Genomic DNA, 21,744 nt, shown 5'->3' with positions numbered 1-21,744 from the left:
ATCGATTTCTCGGGGATCGATATATCGCGTCTAATCTAGACGCGATATATCGATCCCCGAGCGTGCTTATATCGATTCCGGAACTCCATCAACCCGAACGGAGTTCCGGAATCGACACGGAGAGCCGCAAACATCGATCCCACGCCGTCTGGACGGGTGAGTAATCTGATCTTAGATATTCGACTTCAGCTACGTTATTCACGTAGCTGAAGTTGCGTATCTAAGATCGATTTCCCCTCCCTAGTGTGGACCAGCCCTTTCCTGGAAGAACAGCTGTAAGTGGTGCAGTGGTGGGCCTCAGTCCATGGCTGAAACAGGAAATGGATGTAAGTGGTTCAGAGTGACAAGGGCAGAAAGAAAAACGAGGGTTCCCAGTAGTGGGAAGATAGGGCAATTTGGGGCTCACTTTAGACGAGAGTCCTAACCTGGCTCTGTCTCCTAGAACCAGACATTCCCCTTCCTGCCACAAAACCCCACAGGGATCTGGATCCCATGCTCAGAAACTGACCAGTCCTTAATACAGCCTTAGAATTATCCAGTTCCCTAAAGATTAATACAATTAAAATTTCTTACTCTTTGATACCATTATTTTGGCTGTAAACATTTTAAACAAGATCACATGCTTTTTATTGTTTATAGAGCTTTGCTTTCTCCCATTACTACCTGCCTTTTTCAGACATTATCTGGTGCACTCTAGAGTGTAGTTTTAAAATCTCTGATCTTCCCCAGATTTTACCTGATTGAGCTACAGAAAATTTTCCCAACTATCACAGTAGAACAATGAAAAATGAATCTTTTCTGTGACATCTAGGGCCCCATGTTCTGCCATCTTTGTCTACCTCACCCGCTCTTTGCACTTCTCTATATTGTTAAGTCCCATAACTAGTATCTGATGGAGGGATTATTTTGATTAATCCCTTGTGTGTGTTCTTCCAGCTGCCCAATGGTGAGCTGGCTTCATTCTTAACCCATGTCCCAGATATTTCCATCTTCTTTTCTGGAAAATTTTGGAGATAAAAAATTGCTGAACTCTCTGACAAATCTTGACATTTGTTATAAATGAATTAATTCCATATAATTCTGGGTATTTTCTTGAGGCATTTTCTTTCAAACGCATTTAAACGTCTGTCCATATCATTGGTGGATTTCCACCTTTCACACCCATACATTAAAGTGCAAACACCACTTAAATCTTGCCTGAAATTACAGGTGAGCCTCAGAAGACTTGGAAACCCAAGTCAGATACTAAATAGTCTTATCTAAAACCAGTCTCTTGAGACTACAAACTCTCTCTTGCCTCTTATAAAGTTCTTTGTGCTCTATCCTACTCTGTGATACAACCTTCTCAAGTCTCCTCCCACACAACCCCCCCACCCCCTGATTCCATAGGTCTTTGGTGACCCACTCAATTTTTGTTGGACTCAATGCTGCCACTTTCTAAAATGTCTGCCTTTTAGGGCAACCCCAATACTTGTACCCCAAACTGTCCTGCTTAAGTGTCAGTGCAAGAAAGACTGAAATAATCCTGGGATTTCATAAATGCTGAGGCTCTCTGGGTACAAGTACCAGAAAATCCGAAGAATGGGACACAGCTAAGAGGATACTGGGTCCTGCTATTTAGCTGGTGACTCCTGAGTCACAGGACTTGTCTACGGAGTGCCTTAGTCCACACCAGCCGAGCTGTAAATTCTAATGTGCACCTGGCATGCTGTTCACAAACTGGCCCATGTGGACCTGGTGTGTGTGGACCCTGCTGGCACACTCCATAAGTTCTCTAGTGGTGTTAATATTGTCCTGTTTGAAATGAGACTATATTACAGTGCGTTAGAAAACTTATACTGAGTGCCAGCAGGGCCCACATCAGCCAGTTAGTGTGCAACATACTGATGCATATTTGAATTTACACCCCAACTCGTGCGAGCTATGGCACCATATAGACAAGCCCACAGAGACAGTGAGAGGGAACTGTGAGACTCTTCATTTTGTCCCCATAACAGATCCTTCTATCAGAAGAAAGGGAAATCGGAGTCGGGGTCTACTCTTGCCAGTCGAGACCTGAAATAAAGTGATTTGTATTCAAGTCTCAGGGAAGTATTTTTATTTACAGTCACCAGACTATTCAACATAGACTACAGTTAAATGTACAGCATAGTTACAGAAACAATGCAAGCAGCTCCTTATGAAACAAAAGGGTCAGATTATGTACATTACAAACTTTAGATTGGATGATAAGATTTCCAAAAAATGTCTTCTGGGCCTCTTCCTGTAACCAAGGAAATTTTGTATTCATGTCACTCATATCTGTGAGTAGAATTCACTCTCTTTTTCTGTTTAAATATATGTTTTTGAAAAATACTCACAGCAGCAACATTGTATTTATTACACGCTTACTGAACGAACAAGTTAAATCACAGATTTTCCCAGTATCGAGATACCCATTTACAATACAAGCTAATACTTTAGCTCCACCTCCTGGTGAAAATCTGCATTTTTTGTAAAAATAAAAATTACTGATGAAACTGCTTAATAGAAAAAATGGTCTCTCAGAACTAATCAGGCATTTGAATTCCCTCTGCATTAAATTCAATTATGTCTCTCTTCCTAAATCATCTTTTTTATTTAACAAAACTCCAAACTGCCACAGCTAATCAGCTCAGAAGAATCAGTGCGCTCCATTCATTTCTGGGAATAGGCTGATATTTTCTGAGACCCATTAATAACTCTGACAGGATTTATGTACAAGATAAATTCAATTCAATTTCCTTTTTCAATTAATGGCCAATTATTTGAAACAGACTCAACTGAAAATATTACTCAAATATCATTAATCTAACAAAAATTAACTTTACAATTCTCTTAGTAATGAGAACATAATTTTAAGATAAAATAACGCATTTTATTAAATAAATGTTACCCGTCTTTATTTTTAGAACACTTACTTGCCATTGTAATCCTCTTGTTAAACGTTAACATTAGCTCAGTGTACTTATGTGGATCACCGTTAGGGTGGAACAGCCCTCTCACGCTCTCATTTTCCCCCTCCAAGGATACCTAGTGCTTTATAGCCCATTTCAAATTTTGAGATTTTACATCTAAAATAATTGACGGGCATGGAGGGCAGGTGAGAAATAGCTGACAATATATTTTCAATACTGTTTTCTGTTTGTATTGGGGCACTGAAATGCACTACCTACCTACTGGTCACACAGGAAATCTGTGGTGGAACTTGAACCTGCTCTCCCAAATCACAGACTAGCAGGTTAACTAACCACTGGACAATCCTTCCTTCTTTAGTGTTGTCCAGTGACCTGGTAGTCTGGAGACCTTGACTTGCCTCCTGACTCTGCCACTGATTTGCTGATGGCCTCGGGCCAAGTCACAAACTTTAGGCTCAGTTTACTCATCTGTAAAGTGGAAATACAGTGAAAATTGTTTAAGAACCCAACCCTATTAGGCAAACCTCCCATTTTAAAAGATTGCATTCCTGGATACTTTGGGGCATCTTTCACTGTTATTCAGGACCGGCGCTAGGGGTTTGAGCGCCCTAGGCGGACAGGAATTTCGCCACCCCGCGCACTGGTCCCGCGGCTCCGGTGGAGCTGCCGCAGTGGTGCCTGCGGAGGGTCCAGTGCTCCGCGGCTCCAGTGGAGCTGCCGTAGTCGTGCCTGCGGGAGGTCCACCGGAGCCACGCGAGCAGCCAACCGTCCACAGGCACGACTGCGGCAGCTCCACCGGAGCCGCGGACCAGCGGACCCTCCGTAGGCACCACTGCTGCAGCTCCACCGGAGCCGCCTGCCGCCCCCTCTGGCAAAATGGCGCCCACCATTTATTCTAGCGCCTTAGGTGATTGCCTAGGCTGCCTAAATGGTAGTGCCGGCCCTGCTGTTATTAGAAAGTCATCCCCATCAACCTGAAAGGGGCTATATATAAAGTATTATTCTTTTCAATATATTCACCTTGAAAAAGCTAATCTGCTCTTTTTATGTTTTAAAAAAAAAATCAGTTTTGTTTCAATTACAGTTTCCAAAAAATATTAACATAAGAACATTAGAATGACCGTATTGGATCAGACAGATGGTCCATATAGTCCACTATCCTCCTGTCTTCCGACAGTGGCCGGTGCGAGATGCTTCAGAGGGAATGAACATGGTAATTTATCAAGTGATTCATCCCCTTTCGTCCAGCCCCAGCTTCTGGCAGTCAGAAGTTTAGGGACACTCAGAGCATAGGGTTGCATCCCTGACCATCTTGGCTAATAGTCATTGATGGACCTATCCTCCATGAAACTTATCTAGTTCTTTTTTGAACCAAGTTATACTTTTGGACTTCATAACATCCACTGGCCAACGAGTTCCACAGGTTGACTGTGCATTGTGTGAAGAAATACTTCCTTATGTTTGTTTGTTTTAAACCTGCTGCCTATTAATTTTTTGGGGTGACCCCTGGTTCTTGTATTATGTGAAGAGGACATCCTTTCTTATTCATTTTCTCCACACTATTCATGATTTTACAGACCACTATCATATCCCCCGTTGGTCATCTCCTTTCTAAGCTCAACAGTCCTATTATTTTAATCTCCCCTCATATGGAAACTGTTCCATACCCCTAATCATTTTTGTTGCCCTTCCATGTACTTTTTCCAATTCTAATATATTATTATTCCTGAGGGATTTCTGTGCCACTGCGCAATGCAGAATTTTGCAGAAATTAACGTTGTGTGTAGGCAGAATTTCCTCTCCCCCACAGAAATGGGCTGCAGTGCTGCTAGCTGCCACTATGAGCCACTGAACCCGGCATAGCCCAGCTCGCACACAGAAGACACTGCTTTGGGCAGGGGAGGGAGAAGGAGCAAGAGGGTTCCTGGCAACTGCAGTTTCCAGCATCCTCTGAGGGAAGGAGAGGGCGGCGGGCAGCAAACTCTATGCAAGCCTGGGACCAAGCATCAGGCTGTTTCTCTCTCTGGATCCCTTGGCTCTGGGAGGTGAAGGTGGTAGGTGTCTGGGCCAGGAGGGCCCCAGATGGGATCTGAGGGAGAGAGGTGCAAGTATTTGGGCAAGGGAGGGCCGCGGCTTGGCTCTGGGGGACAGGAAGGGTATCTGGGCCAGGGAACCCTCCAGCTGGGCTCTGGGGGGAAGGGGGTTCACCTGTATTGGCTGGGGATGCATGGCTGGGCTCTGGGGGGAGGGAGGGGAGCAGAGAAACAGGAACTGGGTTGTCATAGGGGTTTCTTTAACTCTACTCTTGGGGAAAATTTTATGTCTTTCTCCATTGTTACAGACATACTTGCTGATAGGTATTTTGAAATAAATTACCAAAATAATTGAAACTGGTGTGATTATGTAGTGTTATCTTGACAAATAAAATTTGTAGAATTTGAGAAAATGGTGTGCATAATTTTTAATTTATTTTGGCACACAATGGCCCCAGGAGTAAAATATCTCTTTTTAGATAGGGCTACCAGCACTGCACACAATATTCATGGTGTGGGTAGCCCATAGAGTGGTTTAGTGGCATTATGTTATTCTGTGTATAATTACCTATTCCTTTCCTAATGTTTCCTAACATTGTTAGCTTTTTTGACTCCCACTGCACACTGAGCAGATGTTTTCAGAGAACAATCCACAATGACTCCACGATCTCTTTCTCGAGTGGTAACAGCTAATTTAGACTCCATCATTTTGTATGTATAGTTGGGATTATGTTCTCCAACGTGCATTGTCGCACACTTAGTTTTGTAAGATTCCTTAGTAACAATTCACAGTCAGCTTTGGACTTAACTATCTTAAATAATTTTGTATCACCTGGAAGCTTAGCTACCTCATTGTTAAACCCATTTTCCAGATCATTTATCAATATGTTAAACAGCACTGGTACCAGTACAGATCACTGGAGGACACCACCGTCGTTTACTTTTCTCCACTGTGAAAACTGTGGTGGGGGTGAGGGTTGTTTGTTTTTAAAGGTAAAACCAGCACTTTAACGGACCAATTAAAACTCAATCAACTCTTAACAGGGACAAGATGAATCTTCAATACACAAATATACACACCAACAGTGTTTGATTTATTGCACAGTTAACCAATAATAAACAGTTAAGTGCTCGAGAACCCTGTATTATCTATTAAAATTATGCCTTTTAAAAATAAATCTGTACTCAACAGTAAATCCCCACCCCAATGTGAAGCCTCTTCCAGAATACAGCTACAACCCTCAGACATATACAACCTCTCAAAATATACTCTCACAAATTTAAGGCCCTGTGAGGTCTTTTGTGTTCTACTCTTAATGGGGGAGACTGTCAGGACTTTGTAGGGGTTAGCCCACTGGGGGGGGGGAATAGGAGAGGGAAAAAAAAAAACACCTTCCCAAATCCCTCCCACAATATTAAAAATACTCATGTTCAAATGGTTTCTGTATTTAGGGTTTCTGGAGAGTTTTGTCTGTCTGTTGGTTTTTAGTAAAAAAATATTTTCTAACATACGTATTAAGAAATAAAAAAGCCTCAAATCAGAGGAAACTTAATATAGTTCAATGAGGTAAACTAGCCTTTAGTGCAGCCACCCAGGAGGCTTACATTCTGAATTTGTGGCTGCAGACTCTTTGCCCACATTCCTCTGACCTTTGACAAGGAGTGTGTTGCTAGACTGATGGTTTGTACTGAACTTTCCTGTACATACTAGGAATATGGTTCAGCATTTTGTGGCTACCATGGTACAAATTTTCAAATTCTATGTGGGAGCAGGAAAGGGATGGGAGAGGCATGGGTGTGCCCTACAACTATCATTTCCTACTTTACTTATGCATAGTAGCCTTGCTTGTGCCGAGCAAAGACAGCAAAGGTCACAGCAATTAAGGAGTTGCCTGGTTAAAACTGAAAAGAAATCCCAGGGCCTTGTTTCATCAACTACCAATTCGCTTGCATGCCAAGAACATATGCAAACACCTACACGTGCTACACTTTAATGGACCAGTAATTAGCCTGGTGTACACTAAACATGTCAAGTGTCTCCATTATTTGTAGTCTTGCACAGTCTCAAGGACATTATGGGCCAAATTCTACCCTAATGTACATACATACACTGAAGTCACTCAGGTTGCCATGATCTAAGGCATTTCAAGTCAGAACTGATTGAATAGTGATGGCTACTAGTTGGTATTTAGTCAACCAACATAAAAATGGAATCGTCCCATTATTACTAATAAGATAATTGTTGAGGGAAAACCTGGTCCCTCAGTGTTGCTTCTCTCTCATCTAATACCAATAAAGAGATCCCTTTAAAACCTTTACTTTTTTTTCCAATCTGCAAAACATCTGTGTAGAGTGAAGACTGATAATTTATTGATCTAATAGAAAAAACAAACAAACAAACAACAAAAAACCCCACATGGATTGCAGTTAAAGTTATAGCAGAGAATTTAAACATTAAGAACTTGAGAAATTCAATAAAAAATTCAAGATTCACCTTATTTATTTATAAGTATTTTTATGGCCTTGCCTGTGACCTTTTCTCAGCCTCCATTCATCACCCTCCCTATAAAGACCTTATACAAACTCTCCTAGTAGAGACTGGGACTGATGTCTGGATTGTATTGTGTAGTATTTGCCAAAGGATATGTAAAACTGTCTACAGTTGTATAATTGTGTAATGAAAGATTTACTAAGAGGAGAATTTTAAAAAAATTACTGGTATTTTGAAACTACCAGTAAATCCTGAGTTAGGATTGTAGGCTAAGGTGAGAGTCAGTTTTTATCCAAACCAGTTTGCCCACCTTGTTTCCAGTCACAACTGAACTAATATTGATGCAGACTGTTCAGTTAGTGAAACTTCTGGGAACAACCTTTACTCTTTCAATGGTTGTCACCCACAAACTTCATTCATAACTGCTGGGAGCTCTTAACTCTAACACTGTCATATTCCCAAAGCTGACAAGCATGAGCCCTAGTGTAGTAGCTGCTGTCCTACCTTGTGCCAAGAAATTAATCTTCACGTCATTTTTAAATTTTATATAACTGTTCATTTTGAAATCTGATAGGGCTGATTTTTTTTTAGTAGTGTTGTGTGAGGAAATTTTAGCTATAGGCTCTATCCTAGCAGGGTTTGAAAAGCTGCACAGTAATTCCCTGCATCTAGACAAGTGACCATTGCCAAATGCTATCTCTCACCTTTGACCTTTTTCATATTCCGAAGGATGCTTGCTGCAAAAGCCAATAGGAGCTAAGAGTCCAGTTGTCAGCTGCAGAAGCAGTAGAGGTATTCATCAAATTCCTTCAGGCTAAACAGTGGCCCTGCAGCTGTAGAGAGTTATTTTTAAATGTATTAAGTTTTTATCTGAATTCACAAGCTGGGTACTGACAGCTACTGCAGGGAAGTGTCTTTAAACCAAAAACCTCACCATACCTGGTACACAATTGCAGATGGCACAATCACTAGTCTTAGATTGTTTGGGTTTGAGATGGGCTATTTTGATTGTTTACCATACAGTAGAATTATTGTAGAATTCTATCAGGAACTCCACAAAAGCTCCTTGAATATCACTGTCAGTGCACTATACTTTCCAAACAGTATTGAAGAAATATATCCATATCCTCTAAGTAAAGCCACATTCCTTATACTAGCAAAGAGGGAGCTGTATTTGAGGATCCATGTTACCCAAAGGTGTTTCGTCAATGCCTTAAGTCAGCGCTCCTAAGCAGCCACTGTGTAATTGTGGGCAACAAAATCAGAATTAGCTCTGCAAAAACCCAAGCAAGGAAAGCCCCATATAGGCTACTCTGTCAAAACTGAAGGAAAAAGGGATATTATAATAACAGAGGTATAAGTTAGCAACATTGTGAATACTTGGGCTTTTGTAGTTCTAAGAAAATAGAATTTTCACAACAACATATATGATGAACTTTTACTTTTTAAAAAGAAAAAGTTCTCTCTCTCTCTCTCTCTCTATATATATATAACCATATAGAGATATATAAGTATATTTATACACACACACGCACAATTATTAGGGATTACGTTTGTTGCCAACTCCATGCCTTAGAAGGAATGGAAAAAAACCACCCAAGTTAAAGACCTTTGCAATCAGAAACAAAACTAATGAGGAACTGGGGAGATGGATAACATCCTGGAAGTACCAAGCCACACTGAAGATAAGAATAAAACTTTACCCTAAATGGTCACGACTTAGTAGTTAAAATCCCTTTTGAAAATCTATCTAGTGCAGACAGTGCGTGAATTCAAAGACTAAAAGCTCAGGACTCAAGACTCTTATTAGTCAAAATCATGATTATTAAAAATGTATCTTAAATTTGTGATAGTAGTCTTTGAAATTATGTACAAGATTCCTTGATACAAAGTGCCAGCGTCTATAACAAGTGACAAGATAAAAAAAGCCTACGATGAAGGTGAATCAATCTCTCTCTCTCTCTCTCTCTCTCTCTCTCTCTCTCTCTCTCACTTTTCTGGGTTTTTAGGTTGTTGTGTAGTGGGGACAGGGAATAGTAAGGGGACTTTTGGTTTTTGTTTTTTGTTACTTGGTTTAGTCTCAAGACTACATACAAAAGAAAGTAATCACACAAATTCTTCCCTAATCCTTTGTCTAAAACTAACATCACAAGCACAGGTCATATCCATATAAAATCCACATCATAGTTACATAGGGTTGCACTTCAGAATTTTTCCACTTAGAATTTTAGACTGATTTCTCTTATCCACCAAGTCACTTTCTGCCATTTACACTTAAGTGATGCAAAATGAACTTAAAGTTGTTGGATATTTGCACTGGGAAATTCCCATGTAAGTAAAGCTGGCAGAGGTGACTCCATCCCCTGTGCCGCCTCTTGAGTCATATCTTAGCTCCTGGCACAAAAGGGATTGAGAAGGCATGAAGAGAGCAGGGAGAGGAAAAAAGGCGGAAAGGGAGCATGGCAAAGCAACACTCCACTATGACTAGTTCCACATGCGAATTAAGTTCCTAAGGAACCTTAAGCCACCACTATAAATTAAAGTTTATTCAAGAAATCAGATTTTAAGGCCAGAAAGGACCATAATGATCATCTAGTCTGATATCCTGCGTTACACAGGCCACAGAATTTCATTCAGCTACTCCATCATTAAGCCCAATAACTTGTGTTTGAATAAACAATATCATCCAGAAAAGCATTCATTCGATCTCAAGACTTCAGGAGATGGAGAATTCACAACTGCCCCTTGGTACACCTCTACCTCATATAATGCTGTCCTTGGGAGCCCAAAATCTTACTACGGTATAGGTGAAATCATGTTATACTGAACTTGTGTGCAGCCCTGCTCCACTGGAGCACTGCTTTACTGCGTTATATCCAAATTGGTGTTATATCGGGTGGCGTTATATCAAGTGGCGTTAGATCAAGGTAGCAGTGTAGTTATTTTAATAGTTAATAACCCTCACTGAAGGAAATAATCAAGTAATCTCTTGATCTTTTTGATAAAGTAAACAGACTGAGCTCCTAACATCTCTCACTGTGACACATTGTTTCCAGCGCTCAACTCATTTTTGTGGCTCTTCTCTGCACTCTCTCAGATTTTTTCAACATCCTTTTAAAAAAATGTGGACACCACAACTGTTGTAGCCCTACTACTTTCCCATTTATATATATCCAAGGATCACAGGAGCCCTATTTGCCATGGCATTGCTCAAGTTCATGTTCTATAACCCTTAAATCCTTCAGAGTCACCGCTTTCAAAGATACATTCTCCCTCCCCCCCATTATATACGTATGGCCTGCACTCTTTGTTCCCAGATGCATAATCTGCATTTGCACAATTTGTTTGAATGAGATCAGCTTACCAGGAGATCCATATTGCTCTGTATGACTGCCCTGTCCTTATATTTTGTCATTCCACCAGTTTTTTGTGTGATCCACAAATATTTATCAGCAGCGATTTTATATTTACTTCCTAATCACTGATAAAAGTATTAAATAGTGCCAGGCCAGAACAGGCCTTTAAAAAAAACTCTTCTAGAAATTCCCACTTGATAACTACTTTTTGAGATCTGTCATTTAGCCAGATCTGAATACATTTAACCTGTGCTTTATTGATATTGTATAGTGCTAACTTGTTGACAGCCATTTGGATTTTGCTAGGACACTGCAATTAGGACTCATAGAAAAATGGGAGAAGACGTGAAGATGCCTCATAGTTATTGCTATGGTCAAATGGGCCAGCCACGTTGGCAGCAGAAGATTCAAGTGGAGAAGCCAGGGTAACCAGAGCAGATGAACCATGAGCTAAAACAACCTCTACAATGCTGCAGGTCACATCACAAAGTCATAGTATATGGATCCTCTGACTGACTGACAATATGAAGAATTGGAGAAGAACAAGCTTATAGCTGGACAGTTGTGTGTGTCAGCAGTAAGTCACTTGACTATATAAACTCATTAAATATGCTATCAGACTGCTTTGAGGAGTACAAGGAGAGTGGACTGACCAACTGGCTGACAGAGAAGCATAAAGGAGAGCACAACACACCAGCAGCATCAGCAAGGGAAAGCAAAACTGTCAGAACAAAATCTGCTTTAAGAACACATTTTGGATTAATGCTATGGCCCTGAGAAGAAAGAGAAGGATTACCTTGACCGGAACCCTGGAGAAACAATGTAGAAAAAAAATATGTCAATATAGGATGGTCTATGATGGATGAAAATAGGCTACTTGTGTGAAGGGAGGGGTCCGGTCAGTCAGGGAAGAAGATACAGTGGGGCTGAATAGTCTACTGGGAGTACGGCTGTACTGGGAGGGCAATAAAATGGTAGCTGTGGTTTGTTTATTGTATAAATTCAGGCTGTCACTAAATGGTCTCTTCCGCAATAGATAAAAAGGTGAATTTTCCTATGCCCGTGTTTCATTTTCACATTTACATAAATGTCACCCACATATCAGTGTACGTTTGTTTGTACACTGATTTTTCCCTTCACAGTCACATGAATCAAACTCAAGATCCATAACAAGTTTCCAATGTTTGCCAATCTCTTTTCAGTTATCAAGCTGCAAGTCTGGCACCATCCCAAAATGTAGCCCGGTGACATTTCCTTGAATGGAGGTATAATGATCTACTAATGACCAGCACAAAAGAATGCAGAAACTCACTTTTCATGAACTCTGACATTCTAGTAACATTTTAACAGATACTAAACAATTCTTCTAAACAATCAATTTGAACATCTCCTACCGCCATACGGTACATTTAGAAAAGATGTAATCCCCATCATCACAGAGGATGCTAAAGCCAATCCTTATATCAGTCAGGATAAAACAGTTTCAAGATCAAACATAAGTGAATTGAATATTAAACTAATCTCATGGAAGAAGGAAATTTACCGTAAAATGTTCCTGTGACTTGTAGTTCTCATCCAGGTAAACCCGGGCTCTGTTATAGTCTTTCATTGCATCACTTGATAACAATTCTCTGAAAGACATAAATGAAAGACTGTCAGTATGAAGGGATATGCAAATCTGTTGTGTCTCTTCACTCTCATCCACTATATTTCAACATGTCCCTAACATCCATCAAAGAAAGCGTGGACCTAGTTCATATTATTTCTCATTTTTAAAAGACATTTTAAGTGAACGTAAGTGTAGACAATATATGTCACAATGACAGCCCTAGAGACTAAAGTTCTCTATTTACCCACAAAACAGTTACAGTGCAAACAGCTGCCGTTCAATCTTCCTCAGACTGCTTTGCCAATACTCCTTAACTCTAACATGAAGGGAGCACCAATAAGAAGGGTGTTTCAGCCTGCACGTCCATTCAGTCTTTGGATTTTCTGCTGAGACTGTCAACAAGGGAGCCAGTTTCTGACAACTGATGGTTTTGTAATGTGGCCACCTGACTACTAAGGACTGGACTGAGATCAACCAATATATTCCACACAGGCTATTGAAGAACTATGGTATTGCGAAGTGTCATCTATATTTTTGAAGGTCTTGAGAAAAACCACAAAACTTTCAAGATATCAAAGTTTCTTAAAAATTGAACAAGCCCAGCAGGCTTTAAAGTCTGAGCTCCAGGTTCCCAATCTCTGGAAGAAAGTCTGTAAATCTTGCTGGCCAGCTCACATGACTGTAGAATGATTGGCTTCAAAGGCTGGCTGCTCTGACATCAGTGGCAGGCTGCTCTCTAGGCTTGGGAAACCCAAAGAGAAGTGAAGATGTGCCAAACAGTTTTGATATTGGCTGACTTGGCAGACGGATAGCTACACTATTGGGCAGATTTGCAACAGAGTTCAATTCCCACTCAACAATCCCTTCTGTCTCTACCTGGCCAAACTCCTTTGTGTCTAAGGTACAAAGGGAATAGGTTTTATTCTCGCCCCCCCCCCCCCGCAACATCTTCTCAGTTCTTTGCTCTCTGTCAAAAAATGTCACACACAGAGTTGAACAAAACCTGGCAGCCTTGAAAGTGGTGCTGTTAAGGTGCTCCAGCATGAGGTTTTTAAGGCAGGAGTGCTTGAGAATAACAAAAAAATGAAAGTTTTAAGAAGCTGCCTCTTTTTAGTAGTTGGAGGAACTTGGATCCAGCAAATGAGTCTTTGCAATTGTTGTCCCATGGGAGCACCACAGCTGAAGAAACTACACCCCCTATTTATTAGGAAGGCTATGAGTCTGCCATGGAGGTCAGAATTCTGTGATTTTTCATGACCTCCGTGACTTCAGGTCTTGGACTGTTAGCCCCATCCCCAGGGTGGCAGGGCTCAGGCTGTCAGCCCCCAGCAATGGGGACCAGGCTTCTGTGAATTCTTGTTTATTGCCTGTAACCTGTCCATGACTTTTACTAAAAATAACTGTGACAAAATCTTAACCTTATTTATTAGCAGTGGCATACATGACTTTGTCCATCTACCTGCTTTCCAGGAGACGACTTTTGGAAGCTATGTCAGGGAATGTTCTTTTGACTGACTAAATGACAACCAGCCTAGGACAAATTTCAAAGGGCATTGTGTCAGCAAGCAAGAGCCAGGTAATTCAACAATCAGCCTTACCCCACCCTCCTGCTTACTCCAGACAGTAGTCAGAAGGAGGGAATCACATACAAACAGTGATGGAGTGGATAGCCCCTTGCCCTTCTTGACAATCAGGAGGACACATGCTATTGAAGCATGACTGAGATTAAGATAGGGCCATAAGATCTCTCCCTCCCTTTTGTTTTGTTTTTTAAATCTTGTCCTATAGCCTAGAATGGGATCTCTATTCTTCAACCCATAACGATGCATGGGATCTACTCTGGCCTAGGATTAAAGTATTTTTTGCAGGGGATGGAGTGAAGAAAATGCTCAGACCTGGAAATACATAGTAACAGTTTTGCATTTTGATGATTTACAATATAAAGGTTGCTCATTCCAAATTATAACAAGGAGTTCGGTGGCATCTTAAAGACTTTAAGACACAAAAGGAGTCTTTAAAGGTGCCACCAGACTCCTTGTTGGTTTTGTGGATACAGACTAACATGGCTAGCCCCTGAAACTTGACATATTCCAAATTATATTTTTTATTTCAAATCCACTGAAACATCAAATTGGCCCCACTATAAAAAAGTAAGAACAACAGAACCGAACCTACACCAAATATGCAGCAAACAAATTCAGTTTTATAAATAAAAGAACTTAAGGGCTATCTTATTTTTACTTAAAATAAAAAGGTTCACTAAATCAACTAATGATTAATAAAATCAGCAGAGGGCACTGTTTGACTACTTTCCATGGAAAAGGACCTTCAAATTATTTCAAAGTACTGAAGGTGGTGGAGGATTAACTGAAAATCTTATGTTGATATAACTTCAATATTTACCATCAGTAATGTCAATTAAGGTTTATTAGCAAATCAAATATTTGAGAACAAAGAGGTTTCAGAACATAAATTTTTTTTCTGAAAAGAACTCATTATGGCTACATTTCATTAACAGTGGCATTTATTGTCTTTATTTAAATGACAAATGTTTCAACATTAAATCAGATGTTGCACCTCTTCCCTTTAATAAAAATAACTGTTTCATCATGTTGAAAAGTCACCATTCAAAACTGCATTAGCTATCAAAACAGAAAAATCAAAATTGCAAACAAAGCGACTCAGTTAAATTACTCAAATATGCAAGATCTCAAGTATGTGAATTCTATACATTTATAGAATTAAAAGTTTAGCCAAAGGACGGTCATACTTGACTCAGTGCATCCAAAGTTTAAGGCTTGTGAAATTCTTTTGTCAGTTAATCTCATCTTCTGGTGCACTATATCATTAAATACAAAATTAAATGTCAGAGGATAAAAATAAACTTATTACTAGTGTAACTTTGGTTATGTTGTCTTTAATCCCCTCAGATGGCACTGGCATCAAAACTGGTACATTCCTACAATCATTTAGCCCAGAAAAAGCGCTGACTTAAAATTCTTTATATTTATTTTTGAGTTTGGAGTGTAGACTCAGTTACTTGATTTCCAGTCCTGTATTTTAAAATACCAATATAGTCATACTGTCTTTTCATAGTATATTACAGGGGTAGGCAACCTATGGCATATGTGCCAAAGGTGGCACGCGAGCTGATTTTCAGTGGCACTCACACTGCCTGGGTTCTGGCCACCATTAGAGGGGGCTCTGCATTTTAATTTAATTTTAAATGAAGTTTCTTAAACATTTTAAAAACCTTTTTTACTTTACATACAACAATAGTTTAGTTATATATTATAGACTTATAGAAAAAAACATTCTAAAATATTAAAATCTTTTACTGGCACACAAAACCTAAAATTAGAGTAAATAAATGAAGACTCGGCACACCACTTCTGAAAGGTTGCCGACCCCTGGTATATTATCTAATTAACAGGGAAAATTATACAGGAAATGTAACAACAGCAAATGATGACGGTTAAGAGGTTAGCATGGTTTATTAGCTTGAGATATTATCTCAGTCTAGGTCTGTATTTTGGAGCTAATACTTGTTATGATTAATGTTTCTTCCTAACATATTAGATTGCTGAATACAGTATAAAAGACAAAATGACATCTCCTGTTCACTAATTTCTCAGCAAATTGAATATATCTTAATTTTTCAACCTGCAGTACTTATACTATTTTTTTAAAATAATTATTTGTGCTTAAATTTTTCTTCCTTTACACTTCCTCTATCTCACCTTCTATTTCCTCCATATTAGGTTTCCATGCCCCCCACTGTGACTCAACCTTTTATCACAAGGAGTTTGGATTTCAACTAGGAAGTAGCAGCATAAGAAAATACATTAGCAGTTGGCATTTTGAAAAGTTTCTCAAGAGACAGAATTGTTTAATTATTAGAGCTTGCCAATGACGGAAGATAACTAAATAACCGTACTGTCACATGACATCCTGTCTTATAGTACTTCCTGGTTGCAAGAGTCAGCATTGCAATATTCTATTTCAATAACACCCTTTTCCAGGTTCATGTATTAAAACACATACAAGGCCTCCAAGTTCAAAGAAAACGTCCACAGAGTCCAAACCCGACAATGTCCATCAGACTAGAAGTCAAACAGAGGATCTTCTGCCACTACCAAAGCTCCTTTTCCACGATCAGCTTCAACAATGGTCTCACTATATCCATACTAAAAAATTTGGCCCCTCTTCTGGGCACCCCTTCTGCAAGCTCTTTGTCTCTATTTCCTGGCTTCTGGAAACTTTCTTCCTTGCTCTTTCAGCCAAGCACTGAATCCTAGGGTTTTCTCCCTTGAGGATCATTTACCCCAGCAGGTTCCCATGGCATCCTCTCCCTCAGCAGACTCTTGTCAGCCTCTCCCAGGGACTTCCCTGCTGTTCCTGCTTCCTTCACCTTAATGACAGCCCAGTTCTTCATAGGGAACACCTGTTCTCCCCTCAGCTGTATCTAATTAATGAACAAAACTGGTTGGCCCCAAGCCTCTGGTCCTTAAAAGGGCAGACTGCTCTGTAACACTTATCTTACCATCTGAAATGGTCCTGAAGTATTCCCTTATAGTACATGCAGGTAATTCTGTTAATACTGAGGTAACAGTATCTATTTATCTAAAGGTATATTTACACTACATACTACATTGCCATAGCTGTGCTAGCATAACCCCATAGTGTAGACACAGCCTACACCAATAGAAAATGTTTTCCCGTCAATGTAGCTATGTCATCTACCCAAATAGTGGTATTCACATCAACATAAACATTCTTCTGTTGATGTAGCTGCCTATGTGATGGGGGTCAGGTCAGCCTAGCTACACTGGTCAGCAGTGTGAATTTTTCACACCTCCTTCCGTTTAGCTGTGTTGACCTAACTTTTAAGTGCAGACCATGCCTTATATTAAAGGCCATTTACTTTCAACAGAGGTAACTGGCCTTCAGCAAACTGCAACTACTTTTCACTATTCCTCTTATAGAAGTAACAACCACAAAATGAAGAGCCAGACTCTAGTTACTAAAACAAAAAACTACAACAAAACCAATAACAAAAATGATATTTAATTCTGTGGAGGCTAGCTGAGAAGCAAAAGTATATTAGCAAACATGAAACTGCTGCATGAAAACAAATGATCCAAGGTCCAGATTTTATTCTCAGATACATAGAGTTTATCAGCACATACCTCAAAAAAAGGTAGTATTGTGCTTCTGAAAAAACAAAACAAAAAAAACATGCCACATCTAAGTATGCAGTAAGGAGTACAGAGACTCTTAACTTAAAATGAAACCTTAAATTTGTGCCAGACTTCCCTACAGGCTCATAGCTGTATTACAACAAATTAGTGTAGCTTCACAAGACTATTGACCCAATTCTATGAAATTAAGTCAATGGGAGTTACGGGCACTCAATACCTTACAGGATAAGATGTTATCCATTAATATTTGTTATACTTCCAAGCATAAACATATACTAGGATAGAAATGCACCTTTCCAGTTACTTACTTAACAAACTTGTCCACATGAGACATGGAAGCTTCATAGTTTTTTCCACCAAACTCTTGACAATGTAAAGCCATAAAGTGTGGCTTGTGTGTATGTACAATCTGAAATAAATGAACATAAGTCACATATATTAGCAAAGTTATATCCACAGGTTGAAATATGGCACATATGAAGTAAGACTAAATATGTAATGTTTAGTTAATAGGATTTCTTTCAGGTAATACCTGTTGGGTACAAAGGTAAACAACTGGCAGAATCATTATCAAAATATTGGAAATTATCTTTGTAAATGTATATCTTTAATAGCTTCAAAATACAAGATACAGTAAAACCTCAGAGTTACGAACTGACTGATTAACCACAGACCTCATTTGAAACAGGAAATATGCAATCAGACAGCAAAGACAAAAGAAAGTGAATAGTGTATAGTACTGGATGAAACGTAAACTGCTGAAAAAAAGGGAAAGTTAAAAAAAGATATTTTGCAAGGTAAGGAATCTGTTTCTGTGCTTGTTTCATTTAAATTAAGATGGTTAAGAGCAGTATTTTTCTTCGACATTGTGAAGTTTCAAAGCTGTATTAAATCAATGTTCGGCTGTAAACTTTTGAAAGAACCACCATAATGTTTTGTTCAGAGTTAAACATTTCAGAGTTACGAACAACCTCCATTCCAGAGGTGTTCATAGCTCTGAGGTTCTACTGTACTGACTTTAAATATCAAAAAGTTAATATTTACTTTTCAAAAAATTGATTTTGTAGCAGTTGTCCCCAGACAATGCAGACTTACAAGCATATGCATCTTCTCATCCATCTAGCTGCTGCACAGCAGCTATTTTCAATATATGTCTGTCTAGTTAGGTGCTTATATAGCCCCAATCACTATAGAACATGAGAACCTTCTAATTGACCAATAGAACTGCTCACAGCCCTCAGTGAGTACCAGTTAGGTCTGCAGATTGTAAGCATTCATTTAAAATTACGAAAAGTGCATACCGCGACATGGAAATCTGCATTTTTGCCAACACATTTGAATTGAACTTTGAACCTGAATGATCACACTTTTCTCTCCGGAACGCACAAAACCAGAAGACACACAATAATTTTTTAAATCCTATCAATTTATTTTTAAAATGTCATGATTTAGGCCGATCTCATTGCAATTTGGGGGCCTGAGTTTGATTTTTGAATGCATGGATTTGGCAAAACTGGGAGAATAGGATGATTTTATCTAGATATCCATAGGAGTTTCTATTTGTCAACCAGGCTGAAGAAAAATATAGGAGCAAAGGAGTTGAAATAAAAAAATTCAAGAATGAACATAGTGCTCACAGTACATGAATTGCAAAGAGAAAATTAACAAATATATGCTTAGTGTTGGTCTGAGGTTTTTATACTCTATTAGCTTTAAAAAAAAAAAAATATGCCAGTGGTAGAAATGCAATAGGTTATTAGCCAAAACTGAAAGACTAAAGGCTTTGGAAAACATATTAAACAAAGTATTTTTGCTGAGAAAGACTAATAACTGTGAACTCATCCAGATTCAGAACTTACTATCCTATAAAAAACTCTTGTGAATATAGTAGGTAAACCAACTTCAGCAATGTGTAACACACAAAAGCTCTTTCAAGCTTCAGACCTGATGATGACAGGCTAATCACAACAGTTGACTATCTCCCTCAGGGAAATAGTCAGAGGACAGACATGCCTCCTAACATGGCTCAGTCTTACGCTGCTTTCGTCATAAGGTGTTTCTGACAACTGCAGAAGTTGGCAGAGGCACAGCTAATAACCTTACTGTGTTCTGCTCATTTTTCTGCTCCTCCTACCCAAGTGCTCCAAGATGTGGAAGGTTCAAAAAGAACTAGATTAATTCATGAGGATAGGTCCATCAATGGCTATTAGCCAGATGGGGCAGGGACGGTGTCTCTAGCCTCTGCCAGAACCTGGGAATGGGTGACAGGGAATGGACCACTTGGTGATTACCTGTTCGGTTCATTCCCTCTGGGGTAGCTGGCATTGGCCACTGTTGGAGGACCGGATATTGGGCTAGATAGACCTTTGGTCTGACCGGGTATGGCCATTTTTCGTTCTAATTCTCCAGCCCTAAGTACCACATACACTAATCTGAATAAGGACTCAGTAGTAGTCACAAGTTATCTAGACGAACGGAGACTTCAAAATACGTCTTTTATTTCAGTACCCATTCTTTTCACTATATATTATGTATATTATTGGAATTTCCTGATAAATGTAGATTAGCTATCAGAAATAACCAGTTGTTTAGCAACTTAGTGGTGATCTGTAATCTTGACAAAAACTGCATTGCTCTAAATTGGTAACCAGAGGTTTGACCTCCTTGTCCAGCAGTGTGCAAAATTATTAGGATTTGTGAACTGTAAGATTGGGAATCATGAACTGAATGGTTAAGGCTACACTATTAGTTGAGTCATTTTTGTCAGCTACACTGTGCAAGTAACATTGTGTTTAGCACTATACACAGTACCAAACAATGACACTGAACAGAAAACATATTTCTATCACATTTGTAAGATGATACTGCAGTTCCTGCAAAAGCAGGCAATGAAATCAATTGTTTTATAACTACCCGAACTCCTAAAAGTTAAACCAACATTTTTAATTTAATATTTTAACTTGTTTTGACTAAAATAATTTAGTAAAGTTAAATATACAAAACTACAGGGTTCTAATATGGTCCCGATCACCCTGCCCAGGGGCATAATTTGGAAGAAGGGAATAAAAGGGAAATCTCTGCAAAGATACCCTCACAGAGCTCCTCTCCTTTATTGTTACATCAGAGAAGGTAGAATTTGGCTTGCTGCTAAATTTGATAGCTTCCCAGTTCCAGAGATCTGAGAGAGGCCAGAGGTCCATCCATGCCGTGGCTATGAACTTTCATATCAGCTCTGGCCTCTGGTATGATGGAGAGCCACTACAGTCTCAGACAGTAATTTCTTTTTAAGGGCCATCTATATGGTTAGAAGAAGAGGAACTGTGTGTCCTTCTCAGCCCCACTCCCGTCCTACCCACCTCCTTCCCTCAAGTTGCCAATCTGCATCCCTGGACCATAAAGGCCCCTCTGCAGTATATGGGGTAGAGAGGACACTGCAATGTGGCCACAGCCGACCCCTCTTTCTACCAAGCCTCCACATATAGATTTGATGCAGGTATGACAGAACAAGTTAGACAAACACCTCTCAGGGATGGTCTAATAATACTTAGTCCTGCCTTGAGTGCAGGGGATGGACTAGATGACCTATCAAGTTTCCTTCCAGTCCTATATTTCTAAGATCTGGGCCAGCACAGTTGGCATGTCTGAGAACACAAATTTCAGAGCCCCGCCTTCACTTAACCACAATTTCTTCTCCAGTTATTGCCTTGTCCATTAATCATTTTGTGCATTACTCTGCCTACTAAAAGTCCAAAAAACAAATGGTGAATTAGAGGAGCATGTTCTCTACTTACAAAACTTGTCTGTTCAGCTGCCTGAAGTTTAAATTCCGGGGGCTGTAATGGCCCCCAAATTCTCTGCCCACTTTCTGTCCTTCTGTAATACCCACCCCTGCCTACCCAGTCTGCAAGTCCCAAGGGAGAAAAATGTGCAAACTCCACACTTACAGCAGAACTACAGATTTTGGGTGTTCATTTGTTAACCACATATGCTTTCACACAGTGGGGAATACAGGAGCCAAAGACAGTAATAGTTAAATTTCCAGTAACAGAATACTAACTGCTTTAGATAGTGCCTCAGATTTCAATTATCTATCACTCTGTTCCCGCACCTAAAAACTT

General features: G+C 39.6%; 1 protein-coding gene across 3 annotated transcripts in view; it reads right to left on the bottom strand.

The window, feature by feature from the left end:
• INPP5A (inositol polyphosphate-5-phosphatase A) overlaps window positions 1-21,744 on the bottom strand; it is a 436,884-nt gene that overhangs the window by 266,971 nt on the left and 148,169 nt on the right. For all 3 annotated transcript variants that reach the window (XM_030569985.1, XM_030569984.1, XM_030569986.1), the window contains exons 3-4: window positions 17,935-18,035; window positions 12,360-12,447 (exon numbers count right to left, since the gene is read on the bottom strand). In XM_030569985.1, the coding sequence (XP_030425845.1) occupies window positions 12,360-12,447; window positions 17,935-18,035 (189 nt within the window). The remainder of the gene's footprint in view (window positions 1-12,359; window positions 12,448-17,934; window positions 18,036-21,744) is intronic.

Source organism: Gopherus evgoodei, chromosome 7 (genome assembly GCF_007399415.2).
Source record: "Gopherus evgoodei ecotype Sinaloan lineage chromosome 7, rGopEvg1_v1.p, whole genome shotgun sequence".
In the NCBI taxonomy this organism is placed as follows: domain Eukaryota; kingdom Metazoa; phylum Chordata; order Testudines; family Testudinidae; genus Gopherus; species Gopherus evgoodei.
The sequence above is the reverse complement of the archived record's forward strand: the minus strand, read 5'-3'. Positions and strand labels throughout refer to the sequence as shown.